Source organism: Triturus cristatus, chromosome 11, assembly GCF_964204655.1.
Source record: "Triturus cristatus chromosome 11, aTriCri1.1, whole genome shotgun sequence".
Classification (NCBI taxonomy): domain Eukaryota; kingdom Metazoa; phylum Chordata; class Amphibia; order Caudata; family Salamandridae; genus Triturus; species Triturus cristatus.
Window position 1 is genome coordinate 408,633,177 of NC_140594.1, and position 14,647 is coordinate 408,647,823.

General features: G+C 47.1%; 1 protein-coding gene across 2 annotated transcripts in view; it reads right to left on the reverse strand.

Annotated features, from left to right (window-relative positions):
• ZMIZ2 (zinc finger MIZ-type containing 2) overlaps positions 1-14,647 on the reverse strand; it is a 333,804-nt gene that overhangs the window by 21,052 nt on the left and 298,105 nt on the right. The window contains exons 17-18 of one of the 2 annotated variants that reach the window (XM_085636043.1): positions 12,310-12,482; positions 11,796-12,035 (exon numbers count right to left, since the gene is read on the reverse strand). In XM_085636043.1, the coding sequence (XP_085492169.1) occupies positions 11,796-12,035; positions 12,310-12,482 (413 nt within the window). The remainder of the gene's footprint in view (positions 1-11,795; positions 12,036-12,309; positions 12,483-14,647) is intronic. The other variant, XR_014970902.1, reaches the window with a different exon arrangement.

Here is a 14,647-nt window from a genome sequence, read left to right on the forward strand (position 1 = left end):
GAGAGAGAGAGAGAAATCGAGAGAGAGAGAGAAATCGAGAGAGAGAGAGAAATCGAGAGAGAGAGAGAAATCGAGAGAGAGAGAGAAATCGAGAGAGAGAGAGAAATCGAGAGAGAGAGAGAAATCGAGAGAGAGAAATCGAGAGAGAGAGAGAGAGAGAGAAAGAGAAATCGAGAGAGAGAGAGAGAAAGAGAAATCGAGAGAGAGAGAGAGAAAGAGAAATCGAGAGAGAGAGAGAGAAAGAGAAATCGAGAGAGAGAGAGAGAAAGAGAAATCGAGAGAGAGAGAGAGAGAAATCGAGAGAGAGAGAGAAATCGAGAGAGAGAGAAATCGAGAGAGAGAGAAATCGAGAGAGAGAGAGAGAGAGAGAGAAATCGAGAGAGAGAGAGAAATCGAGAGAGAGAGAGAGAGAGAGAGAAATCGAGAGAGAGAGAGAGAGAGAGAGAGAGAGAGAGAGAGAGAGAGAGAGAGAGAGAGAGAGAAAGAGAAATCGAGAGAGAGAGAGAGAAAGAGAAATCGAGAGAGAGAGAGAGAGAGAGAGAAAGAGAAATCGAGAGAGAGAGAGAGAGAGAGAGAGAGAAAGAGAAATCGAGAGAGAGAGAGAGAGAAAGAGAAATCGAGAGAGAGAGAGAGAGAGAGAGAGAAAGAGAAATCGAGAGAGAGAGAGAGAGAGAAAGAGAAATCGAGAGAGAGAGAGAGAGAGAGAAAGAGAAATCGAGAGAGAGAGAGAGAGAGAGAGAGAGAAAGAGAAATCGAGAGAGAGAGAGAGAGAAAGAGAAATCGAGAGAGAGAGAGAGAGAGAGAGAGAAAGAGAAATCGAGAGAGAGAGAGAGAGAGAAGAGAAATCGAGAGAGAGAGAGAAATCGAGAGAGAGAGAGAAATCGAGAGAGAGAGAGAAATCGAGAGAGAGAGAAATCGAGAGAGAGAGAAATCGAGAGAGAGAGAAATCGAGAGAGAGAGAAATCGAGAGAGAGAGAGAAATCGAGAGAGAGAGAGAAATCGAGAGAGAGAGAGAGATCGAGAGAGAGAGAGAGAGAGAGAGATCGAGAGATCGAGAGAGAGAGAGAGAGAGAAAGAGAAATCGAGAGAGAGAGAGAGAAAGAGAAATCGAGAGAGAGAGAGAGAAAGAGAAATCGAGAGAGAGAGAGAGGAAAGAGAAATCGAGAGAGAGAGAGAGAAAGAGAAATCGAGAGAGAGAGAGAGAAAGAGAAATCGAGAGAGAGAGAGAGAAAGAGAAATCGAGAGAGAGAGAGAGAAAGAGAAATCGAGAGAGAGAGAGAGAAAGAGAAATCGAGAGAGAGAGAGAAATCGAGAGAGAGAGAAATCGAGAGAGAGAGAGAAATCGAGAGAGAGAGAGAGAGAGAGAGAGAAATCGAGAGAGAGAGAGAAATCGAGAGAGAGAGAGAGAGAGAGAGAAATCGAGAGAGAGAGAGAATCGAGAGAGAGAGAGAGAGAGAGAGAAATCGAGAGAGAGAGAGAGAAAGAGAAATCGAGAGAGAGAGAGAGAGAAAGAGAAATCGAGAGAGAGAGAGAGAGAGAGAGAAAGAGAATCGAGAGAGAGAGAGAGAGAGAGAGAGAGAAAGAGAAATCGAGAGAGAGAGAGAGAGAAAGAGAAATCGAGAGAGAGAGAGAGAGAGAAAGAGAAATCGAGAGAGAGAGAGAGAGAGAAAGAGAAATCGAGAGAGAGAGAGAGAGAGAAAGAGAAATCGAGAGAGAGAGAGAGAGAGAAAGAGAAATCGAGAGAGAGAGAGAAATCGAGAGAGAGAGAGAAATCGAGAGAGAGAGAGAAATCGAGAGAGAAATCGAGAGAGAGAGAAATCGAGAGAGAGAGAAATCGAGAGAGAGAGAAATCGAGAGAGAGAGAAATCGAGAGAGAGAGAGAAATCGAGAGAGAGAGAGAAATCGAGAGAGAGAGAGAAATCGAGAGAGAGAGAGAAATCGAGAGAGAGAGAGAAATCGAGAGAGAGAGAGAGAGATCGAGAGAGAGAGAGAGAGAGATCGAGAGAGAGAGAAATCGAGAGAGAGAGAGAGAGAAAAATCGAGAGAGAGAGAGAGAGAAAAATCGAGAGAGAGAGAAAGAGAAATCGAGAGAGAGAGAAATCGAGAGAGAGAGAGAGAGAGAAATCGAGAGAGAGAGAGAGAAATCGAGAGAGAGAGAAATCGAGAGAGAGAGAAAGAGAGAGAGAGAGAAATCGAGAGAGAGAGAGAGAGAGAGAGAGAGAGAGAGAGAGAGAGAGAGAGAGAGAGAGAGAGAGAGAGAGAGAGAGAGAGAGAGAGAGGGAGAGAGGGAGAGAGAGAGAGAGAGAGAGAGAGAGAGAGGAGAGAGAGGGAGAGAGAGAGAGAGAGAGAGAGAGAGAGAGAGAGAGAGAGAGAGAGAGAGAGAGAGAGAGAGAGAGAGAGAGAGAGAGAGAGAGAAAGAGAGAGAGAGAGAGAAAGAGAAAGAGAAAGAAAGAAAGAAGAGAGAGAAAGCAAGCAAGCAAGCAAGCAAGACCACTCTCCGAAGAATAGCGCACGATGAGGACACTGACCCAAGCCTGAAAAGAACCTGAAGAGATGCAACCAGAGTAACAGACTAGCCTATTGAAGGAAGGCTGAAGGAGCCGGTGCCAAGAGGCCCAAAGGCAAGAGCTAGAATCCGAGCAATGCGTTTGGAACAGCTGGCGGGACAAGAAACAAGCCAATAGCACATTCAATCCCAAAAAGGGAAAATATGGGCGAATAGCATCAAGTTTAAACTCGCTGAAGCAGGTAGAAACACGCATCAGGCGAAACGGCCACCGAGACCTTAAAGTGGCTTACCCAAGAAGCATAAAAATACCCGACCGGGCAGTATGAAGCCAAAGTGAGAAACAACCCACAATATAGACTAGCATATCCGAAGGATGTGGCCAAAAACACCAAGGTAACGAATCGTGGAAAGAGCCCCAGAATCCATGACCAAACACTCCAGAAAGGACACGTACAGTGTCGAGCATCAAAAAGGGGCATTTGCCAAATTGGAAAATCACCACAAGAAGCGGAAGCAAGGAAAAACCTATGGGATGCTTGCAACAACTCCGAAAAGCTCCCTCACACATGGAGATATCGGTGTTTACCTCGCAACCTCGAAAAGAGGTGGCAACGTAGGTAAGGGAATACCAAGGCAACCGGCATGCATACATAAATGTATAAACATAAATATGCAGAGACAGAACAAGCCAGGAGCATGAACATGTCCCTACCGGAGCACACCTACAGTAAGGGCAGGTAGGAGCCTCTTTTGAAGAGGAGATCATGCAACCTCACAAGGAGGTGGAACAGGCAACAGGCAGGATGACCATGGTGTAAGAAGATGGCACCAGGGAAAAACAAAGAGCACCGTACAACGGGCCACCAAGCGATGCATGGAGCCCACAGAATCTCCAGGCCCAGGTGAGATAAGCAAAGCTATATAATAGCATACAAGTACCCCATATGGAGTATGCATACCCGCATACAAGTACCCCATATGGAGTATGCATACCCCAAACAACGGGGAACACCTCTTAGGGCAAGAAGCCAAGCTAAAACAACGCAGTAACTAACAAACCGTGAACCTGAGTTCCGAGCCGTATGACATTACGGAGCTGATCCACCGGCTCAATACCACAGTCAGAGGACCAGACAGCAGTCTGTGGATCACGGCCACCGTAGGCCAACAGGCAGCTCAAAGAAAAACGCATCCAAGGAATGCCAATAAAAGGGTAATCACAGAGAAAAAGAAGACGTAAGGCTTACCACCCATGTTAAACACAGAGCGCATCTAAAAGATGCGAAATGAAAGAGTACCACCACGGAAGATAAGCCTAAGAAGACCTAAGTGGGAGGACGAAAGCCTGAAAGGAGCCGGTGAACCGCCGAGACTGCGTGAGCATGAAACAGCAAAACCCCATCAAAGGGTAAGTCAACCAGTCGCTCCCGGATATTTTCAGGGAAGACACTATCGCGCAACCAAGCGTGACGCCTTCAGGCAACAGAGCTCGCCATAGCACGGCCCAAAGAATCCGCAGCATCTAAGGCGGAGCGGATTTTGAATTCGGCAAGGTCGCGGTCATCCTGGAGGAGGCGAAGGAGATCAACCCAAGAACCTTCAGAGGTGGCTGAAAGCAAAGACTCTGCAGAGTCCCACAGAGCAGAGGTAGCCCGCGCCAAAACACACATTGTATTTAAGGACCGTAGGGCCGCACTAGTGGAAGCAAAGACGTTCCTGCCCCATGACTCTAGCCATCTGGACTCCCGAAAGGGAGGAAGTGTTAGAGGGGGCAGGGAGGGAAAAGCAGCCTGCAACACAAACCCTTGCACATCATGGTGCACAAAAAGACAAACAGGATCATGCAGAGCTGGACGGTGGCAGTGCAAAACTGAACGAGCCACCGAGTGACCTGAAGCAGGCCTGACCCAGATACCTAAAAGGGTATCATAAAGGGAAGCCTCAAAGGGTAGAAGCGGCTCCACATTCCCAGACCTCGATGAAGGACCTCAAGCAAGGGTTCAACTGACAAGGAGGCAGAAGGGGGTTGCATGTTTAAAATGCGGGTGGCCACTGAGACCACCCTCAAAAAAGCAGCACCGGCCTAGGTAGCCCTCAGCGGAGGTGACAACAACTAGTCAGTGGGGGAGGGTTGTAAGCTGACCCTCCCATGACACTGAGGGTGCGAACTATGTTCCACGGAAGGAAGTCCCATTGAAGAATGAGGATCCAGAGGAAGCTTAACAAATTCTAAGGGAGGTACTGGCAACAGTACGTCCGGTGATGCTGGGCGAGAGGACAGTGCTGAACTCTCTCTCCAGAGACCTCTGGAGAAGAGTCCATAATTCTGTGCCGACACGGCGCCAAAGCGACTAGTGTCGGCGCCAACCCTGCATCTTCACTCGCCGGCTTGGGCTGCATCCGGCATCGACTCTGCGCCGGACAAGCTCCCCTTCTGAGGAAGGAGCAGGCGCCGGAGCCGGCGAGGCAAGCTTTCGGCGTCGCCCTGGTGCAGACTCCACGTTATCCATAACAGGCTCCGACTCAGGAGAAAGGAGCGGAGGCGGACCTGAGGAGGCGAGCCTCCGACGCCGGTACGGCACCGACCCTGGGTCCGGACAGGCTCAAAGCGGGCCTATGAGCACCGGCAACCACCTGTGGCGCCACAGGGAGCCCAGCGGGGCTATGTGACAGAGGCGCCGTGGGTCATAGAGGGTGACCCAGGTGGGCCGCGCCCTAACTACTCCACGTGGACCATGGAGGGGGACCCAACAGGGCCGCGTCCTAACGGTACCACATCTCCGACGTCCCTGGGAGGCAGAGGCTCAATCGGCGCCGGGGGTGAACCCGCCAGCGAGTCTGTCAGATTCCACAAGAAGTGGAGGCCCAGAGGACGCCCCAGGAATGGGAGAGGGCCCAAGGGAGGCCTGCAGAGCTGCAGTATATGCCTCCATTTGGGCCAGAGTCGCCCCCTCACCCGAAAAGGGCAGATAGGGAGACTGTCGGGAGCGCACGTCCGGAATGTTCCGGGAACCAGTGCCCCTGACAACAGAAGGAGGGGAGGTCGAAGACCTCGACGACAAGAGCCTCGACTTACCAAGTGGCGAACGGCGGCCCCAAACCCCGGAGGACGAACGACGGCGGGACCGTACAATAGAGGGACCTGCCGTTGAAGAAGAAGCCGGGGGGCGAGAAGACTCCGACCTGGACAGCCACGCCAAGAGAAGCATCATACGGTGCTCGCGCCGAGACTTCGGCTTCAGGTGTTGGCACGCTTCGCAGTCCGTGGACTCATGGTGCTCGCCCAGACACCACATACAAATAAGATGCAGGTCTGTCGCGAACAGGAATTACAAGTTTTAAAGCCAGAAGGCATCGCACACTGTTCCCGACACGAAGCGTCGACAAGGCCTGAAAACAGGCCAGAGGAACCGTTCACTCCGGATCCGCATTGTATGCGGAAAAGAAGGAAACTGACATCCGCGCGCCGGGATGGACTCATATGACCTCGCGGACGTCACGTCCGTGGACGACGTCAGCGGGGGGTCGTGTGGCGCCGTCCCCCGGCACGCAGAGGTGCTGCTGCAAAGTATTTTCCGGATCCAGTCTGACGCCTGGGGATATTCTAAGTTAAGGAATCTACGGCTAGATGTCTCTATCAGATTGGGTGGGTGGACGACCAAGTAGCAGCCTTGCAGATATCTGCTAATGTGATATTGCCTAAAAAGTCCATTGTGGTATCTTTCTTGCATGTAAAATGTGCAATGTCTGTTTACATTTACCATAACAATTGGGAACACATTTTAAAATCCACCTCAAAGGACTAGCATTAGAAATTGGGTTGCCATATGCTGAGTAAATGTAACAAATAACTGCTTTGTTTCCCTGATGAACTGCCAAATGTCAAAGTAGAACATAATGGCTCTCCTAACATCTAAAGTGCACACAGCCCTTTCTACAAGCAATTGTGGCTGCAGAAACAAGGAAGGCAAGTCAATAGACTGATAAACATGAAAAGGAGAAACATTAGTCAGGAAACAAAGGTTTGACTGGGGGGCAACTAAGCCTTAGTGGACTTAGGTAATAGGGGTTTCAGCCATCAACACCTGGGGTTTACTTACTCTGGAGAAAAGCTATAGCTACAAGGAAAACCACATTCCCTGAGAGTTTTTGAAATGGGAACAAGTAGAAGGGCTCACTGGAAGAACAATAATATGGTTCCTTGAAGATATTGTTGCTAATTTGAGCAGGATCACCCTCTTGCATAAAGGTGTTAACAGGAACCTTACAAATTGACTGATCGCTCCAATAATTGCTTAAATACGAAACAGACAATTGTACAAGTACTGAAGATAGGCAAATTCCAACTTGGAGTGGATGCAGATCTGGGCATAGCTGTAGATTCTTATGAGGGTGAATGAATAGTTCTAGAAATACTGAGAACCATGATTATTGCCCCCATGTGGGAGCTACAAGTATCAATTTTATAGGTGCTTGCTGAATTTTCCTGACAACATATGGAATCAGTAGCAGTGGTAGGAAAAAGCATATGCACATGTCCCAGACCAGCGTTTCTATACAACATTGACCATGTACCACACGTAAGGAACTGGAGTACCTGGACATGAAGTTTTAAAAATGTACAATCTCATTTGTGGCAAACAGATGCATCTCAAAGCAATGCTGGAAGTGACGAATCACCACCTGTAGGTTGATCTCCCCTATTCAAGCGTTTACTCAGCATAAGTCATCAATAAAGTCACTGTGCGGCCCATATAGGAGAGCATAATGTAACAAAGTGTCATAGCAGCAAAAGATGACAGGGTAGGCTGGTCATAATGCAGATCTGTTATCTAATCTTGCCAAGCAAAATCCTGTTGGTCTATGGACTCTGGGTCGAGGTACAAAGGCAAATGGTCAGCTGAAAGATCCTAATCGGATTGTACAGAAAGTGAGGGGGCATCTATGATAGTGTTAGGGCAGTGTTTACTCTTCTGGTGTAGGCCCGGAGCTCCTCTGATATAGCTTCTTTGAAAGTAAGCCACTGTTTTTAGGTCAAGCATTCGAGACCTCTTGTATATACTTTAGTGTATACTTATATATTAGTATATACTTTGTGGGCTCTGGAGATCAGCCCTAGGACTGTCTGCATCCGCTTAGGGACTTTTTTTTCCTGTTCAGCTGACTATTTAACTGTCTTAATAGAAAAGGACCAGTAGAGATCAGTAAAATACCAGAATTGCTTTCTGCTGAGGGTCTTTTAAAAAAAAAACTTTCTGGCAACTGCCTCTATTTAACTTTGATAGAAAACGACCAGCAGAGGTCAGTAAAATACCAGAATCACTTTAGCATTCTCTAGATTCCAGTCCATAGAAATTGTCTTCACGAGCACCCGTAGACAATATTTTTTTCAAAACTTGTATTTTCAGTGATATGACCACCGAAGACCCTGATTTTATATTTAAAAAAGGCAATATTTCTCTCCATGTGTTCCCATACCTTGGCGTGTCACGCAGTTTGGTGCTAACTTTCCCTTCATGTTACAGAACGTAGATGTTTCAGCACCCAGGCTAATGTGCTGCATAGCTAAATACATATAAGGTCCCAAAGGCGAGACTGATTGCATTGCAAATGCTTGTTTCAATGAGGCAGCTGTGCAATGGAAAGCGGTGTTGAGACAATATGAAAAGGTAAATGTACATAGTTCGCTATCTAGCCTCCAGCTGCTCACTATCATGTGGTACGTTCAGAGTGAAGGTCTAGCTCAACCTTAGAGCCATCCTTGGTGCTGAAGGCTGGTTAGCTTGGTTTCGGTTTTGAAGAGTAGTACCTTGGTTCCTCCAGTGTCGAAGATGCATATTGTCGAGCCATTTTCAAATCAAGTTCATCTGGCAAGTTCATGCACTCTCTCTCTGCACAGTTCCTTGGCTTGGAGCCAAGGTTCCTTACAGAGGAGAAGATGTTCAGTGCATGGAGGGTAGAGGCTGTCCGAAGTGGAGCATATTGTGCCCAGCCCACTGTGCCCATTTCAGAAACTCAAGGTAGTGGGCCCTGCAGGTTATTTGCATTTGAAGTTGGAATCATTTGAGGACACATAAGCAAGACTGGACTACCAGTTAGTCCTCCTCTTTCGTCATTAGAGAGGACTCCTTTGGCATATTTGGCAACTGCAGCAGACGGTGACTCAAGAGTTCTGGTGCTGCATCATGGAACAGTGTACACACCATCGATTCAGTTGGTGCCAAATAATCTTTTTCAAATGGAAGGCGGTGCGCATTCAACACGCACGCTCGTTCAGGTAACTTGGCAGGCAGATTATACAAATCCGATGCAAGTAAGACAAAAAGATATTGTTTCAAAAGAAGCAGAATTTAAAATAGTGTATTACTGAACAATACACTATCTTAGGACTTTGCTCCAGATTTAAACTTTTCTGTCCCTAAGTGGGAGACAGTCATAACACGTACTTTATCATGACAGATCTGTGCCATTTGCTTCCAACATCGAAATCTGGACTTAGGTGCCCAACAGTAAGAGAACATCTGAAGCATGTCTGAACCCGATGGCAAACCCAAAAAATATAAAGGTAGAGTCTGTCCTGGTGCATTATTGTTAACAAGGGCAGTTATCAAGGGTTACCTCAAAACCGAAAATACTTTATTGAAGAAAAAAATAGATAGCAGGACTGTGTACACCCTGTGATCCACAACCACACATGATGCAAACAGGTAATACTGTAACAGCAGTGTTAGTTGGCCGAAGAGGGTTTGACCACTGTTCCAATCAGAGGCTTACGGTAGATAGTATTCCAGAAAGTGCCCAAGTTCCTGATATTTATTTTGATTTGCAGTTTCACCTAAGAAGTTAGAACGGGACCAGGAGTGTAAATTATCTTCAGGCTGTGAAGCAGCCCTAGTGTAAAGATTTCACTTTTGGTGTCATTAAGCTTTAGGCTTTTTTGGCTCACGAAGGTTTTAACTGCTTTCAGACTATTGCAGGCATAACAGAAATTCTTAGCAGCAGAAGTATACAGAGCAGTGCCATAACCTCAGGGGGGAGAGAGGAATTGCCACAGATTGAAGTGAACTGCAACCACGATTACATCTAATTATAGAGTATGACATCTGGTTTTAATTGGGTCTGACAGTACTTCTAGGAAAGGATCTGGATAAAACCAAGTTCATCACGTCTAAACGTTCTAACCATGTAAAAGCCCAGAAGCAGGGGATCTGATGAAATTTCTTCTGCCAAGGACATCAGTAGACACCTTAATTCCTCAGTAACCACTACCAAAATGTCATTGTAAGAGACATAAAACACCTAGGATTACTAGTAGTAACCTCAGGGCCCAAACATGGTGAAAACATTGGTGGTACTTAACCAAACAACAAGCACTGACAAAGCCAATAGGTCTCACATATGCAAGACCTATTGACTTTGTCAAGGTTTTTAACAATAGCTGCTGTGCAACATGGTTGTGGGGGGCGGGAGGGGCAAACAAAACAGTATGCGGTGGGATGAGGTCCAACAAACTGAGACACTGGAAGGAAAGTGGGATGCGCAAGCAATACAAGGGAGGGTGGGGGTCAAGCAAGACCACAGATGGTGAGAGGAGGGAAGGAGCAAGCAACACCACAGACGGCAGAAGGAAGGTGGGCAGGAGCATGAAACCCAACAGACAGTGGGAGGGGGAGGAGGGCAGGACGGAGGGAAGAACAGCAGATAACAACAGGACAGAATGCGCAGGTGGGGGGTGGATAAGGGCAAGCTAGGTTGCAGAATACGGGGGTTGAATTGTAAACACCTGCACTCTTATAGAGCCAGTCAGATTTTAAAAAAAGTATCTCCAAATGCACGCAACTAGTGGAAGGACACTGGCCATAGTCAGGCGGTGTACTTGGCCCATTCCTCACCGAAGGAGGAAAACAGAGGAAGACAAAATTGAAGCTGGGAGGTGTTTGGAGGACATGGTCAATGAGAAGCAAGGAAATTAAATCTGAAAGATCCTATGATGAAGAACAGTTTTACAACACACATATAATAGGAGGGTTTGTATTGCTTCATCTGATGTTTCAAAGATGTAGCTTCTTTAAATCTTTTTTATTTGTCCTATTTTGATATTCGGGAATATTCAGCCAATGCCACCTGCTTACATTCAAGTCAAAGGCATTTGCTTTTATGAACTGCAGAAATGACAAAAGAGGAGTTAATGCTGGCAGGATTAGATATTATGACTAACACAAGACTGACAAACCCAACTTATAAATAATACCCCTGACTGTCTGGGACCCTTGCAGGCGGCCTGGGATTCGGATGTGGGTCTCCTGGAGGATGACTAATGGGGGAGGCCCTGCAGAACCCCAGAGAGATAGCTGTGAGAGCGAGATTCAGGCTGATCCAGCTCCGTATTCTACATAGATCTTACGCCTCGCTGTCAGTACAATACTGCATGGGCCACTATATCTCAACACAGTGTGTTCGGGGTTGTGGGGAGACAGGAACGTTGTTCCATATACTGTGGGACTGTCCCAAGAATCCGATATTTTGGAGGGAGGTGGTTCAAATGATGACAGCGGTAGTGGGTGATCAGGTCCCAGTAGAGGCGAGATGGAATATTGTGGGAGTGACAGGAGACATAGTATGGCCCAAATGGGCCAAAACATGGCTAGCCGTGGCGGGGGTGGTGGCAAAGCAAAACATCGCCCAAGCGTGGGGTCCCAGCATGGCCCCCAGCACTGCAGTCCTGGAAAGATTATTTAGACTGGTACCAACGGACTGAACAGACAGTATACCATACCAGGGGATGCCCATGTAAATGGGAAAAGATATGGGGAGCCTGGATGCACTACAAAACAGACCAGTCCCCAATGTAATATGAAACTTTTGACATTTTAAGGTACATGTTGTATGGCTGTATTCTTGGTCTACCTAGTTGGGGGGTGGGACACTGGGAGGTTTGAATTGTTCTACTTGCTTGCATCTGTGTATGCCACTCTTCATACTATGTATACTGTAATACTTCTGAAGCAGGTGTTTGTTCGGTCGATAAAAAAAGATTAAAAAATAAATAAAAGCCTGAGGAACCCCACATGTCTCCCCAGCAACAGCACTCTGCCACTAAAACAGGGCATCATCCCATTGTCCTCTCTCATTCGGAAAGCTTTAGAAACATGTGTAGGTCCAATATTGCACACACCAGTTTCCAAACTTCTGTTCAACATTCTTAGTGCTTCAAACAGGTCATACAAGTACAACTCAAACCCAAATGCATCCCCTGACCCACTTGGATGGTACTGGGGCTACTTACGTCAAGTGAGGGCTCCTGTGGGTCTCCTGGCATGCCTGGTGGCCCACCCATGCCAGAGGAGGGGTTAAAGGGTAGTTCACCACCATGTACAGTCCCCCCCGGCTGGCCCAGTTGCTGCCGGGACTGAGGTGGAGGATTCCGGTGATGAAGCTGCTGTGCTGATTGGCCACTCAGGCTTGGGTTGTGCATGCCCTGTGGAACAGAGTTGTGCGAAGGGTCCATTCTGCCAGAAGGGGGCATCTGAGGGGAAAAGATAGACAACTGATAAAAACTGGTTTCTGCACACATTGAACAATAGCAAAAAGACTTAGGAAGGACGGAGAATCAGGTGAAGGAGAAGCATATCCTAGTCAGTCTCAGTATGGTGCTAAATATTGCCCTGTGAAGACCGTGACAATGCTGCTGCACTGTCGCTTAAATGGCAAGTTAAGGTATAACCAATGACAATAAACAGTGCTCTGATGGTGGAGCAGTATGTCAATCAAAAGCTAGAGAACTGAGATCCTTCTCCTACCTGTCCGCTGATTGGAGGGGCTGATGGTTTGTCTGGAGTGAGCAGGCTGCTGGGAATATCAGACTGGTAGGATATTGGAGGGGGGCCCGGGTTGAACTCATTCATTGTTGGAGTGCCGGGATTTCCCGAAGAGAAAGTTTCGGGAAAAACACCTAGGCCAGGAAAACCAGAACCTGCAAGGGGGTGAGAGGAAGGGGAGAAACTAAACTGAGAGCGAAGGATGAGCTTAATAGCAACAGCAGTAACCAGATTATCACCAGGCTGGGGAAATATGAATCACATCCCCTTTATAAACCCCATTCTCAGATTTCTACCCTATCCTCTCTCATCCATTTTCGATGTCTGCACACACTCACTGTCCTAAAGCCCAAAAAATCCTAAGTGAGTATTGAGGATGCAGAGCACAGTGAAAGTCTTAGGAGGTGAGATGGATGAAAATACAGGTGGTGATGGAGAGTACTGGGGTGAAGGTTAGGGAGGGGAGGCAATATGTACAACACTATAGCTGTTCTACATGGGAGGAGGGCATGGGAAATCTTACACAATCTGTAAGGAGCCATGAGACGAGGAGAAAAAGGAGATCACAAATGTTTCGAAAAGGCAGGAGAATGAGAACTAGGACAGTACACAGAAAGGGTCCTATGTGAGGGGAAGACCATTGGGGAGATGTAGTGCTAAAATACTGCAGAAGGAATGGTTCTTCACCTATCCTCTTAGTTATCCTCCTGGGGAATCTTCAAAATAGTCATGAGCATCGAGTTGTGCCGCCCAAGCGTGGGATTTCTGTGCACTTTCTACAAAGTATATAGAAATAAAGCCAATTTTCTTTTTTTATTATAAAACAGAATATTTTGGAAACCCTATAAAAGGCTATATTGGCCAATTTTCATCCATATCTTTTTTTAAAGAAACAAATTTTAAAAAACTGAAAAAGGTCACAATATTCAGAATAGTGTGATGAAAACTATTACACAATCTCTTTAAAGACAAGGCAAGAGAAAGACAATGTAAACGAACAGGCGACATCCTAAAACGTTGGGAAAACTGAGCTTACTCCTTTAAGGATTAGCATACCACCAGTCTCTCATCATGCCCCATCAACAGAGCAGGTTCTCTTTTTGTGGAGATAAAGGATCCAAGGTCAATTCCTTTACTATTTCTTTGAGGGTGGTTGCTTAGGACTACAACAAAGTCTCTGCCAGGATTATAGGTAACTAACTAATCCTCCTCTACCAGGCGATCTTTATTTATAGTCATTAGCACTGAATGGAGTTGCAAGTCCATCTCAAGGAGCGTAGGAAAGAGCCAAGATATCTCCAAAGAGGTTTCGTATAGGCATAGCCGTCCTGGGAATCTGCCCTGCAATATGTATCGAGACAATGTCTATTAAAAGTATGCAAGGACCTCCAGGTAGGCATTATACATATGTATTTGATGAAAATATATTCTTTGGCAAGGAGTATACATTCCGAGTAGGTACATAGGTCAAGGATTTCACCGGACTCCAGTGAGCGGATACATTTATAGGGTGAGAGAAGGTGGATGGCAACTGAGAGTCATGATGCCGGGTGAAACTATTCAAGATTCATATGCTGTGCATTATACCACCATCTAGTGGCTGGATACGGAATTTCTAGCTTTTGGCGTTGACTGTTAACATCTTTTTTGGAGAGGTCGACTACATTCTCGCAGTAACTCAGTACATGTCATATTCTTCCGTTTGCTTTTTAGGTCTCGACTAGCGAAGGCTGCGCTTGCGCAGTCTCGCTCGCGAGATTTAACGTTTTGTAGCAGTGGGGCTTGAACCCGCCCCCCTTCTCCCCTCTTCTCCATTGGCTGGCCTCTTAAATGCTGGTCAGCCATCGGAGAAGAGCTTTGTCTCTCGAAACAAGCCCCGTCTTTTTCCGGATTCGGGGGCGTGTTTTTTTGCATCTTTTTTTTACTCCCTGCCCCTTTTACACGTGGTGGGAGTGTTTTTTTTTTTTTAACATTGGAAGGTTCGGCCATTTTGTGCGCGGTCGGAACGGAGCGGGACGTGGGGTCGCCTCTTCCTTGCTGCAAGGCTGATCTCTTAAAGCTCGGTGTTTCCTGGCGCTCGGCGTTGGCAGTGGGGAGCATTTTCACTTTCTGCATGGTAATGGAGGTGGCGGCCTGAACTGCCTGGGTCTGGCACCTGATAGCAGGGGGAGAGGGGCTTGTTGCCAAGGGTTAAGGTCTTCTGGGCCCCATGGCGCTGGCGGGGCGTCTGCTTGGGGTCCTTGGTGTGCGCGTCATTGATACCCACGCCCGGGGATTGGCACTCTCTGGAGAATCTTTCACAACTGCCAAGTTTTCAGGT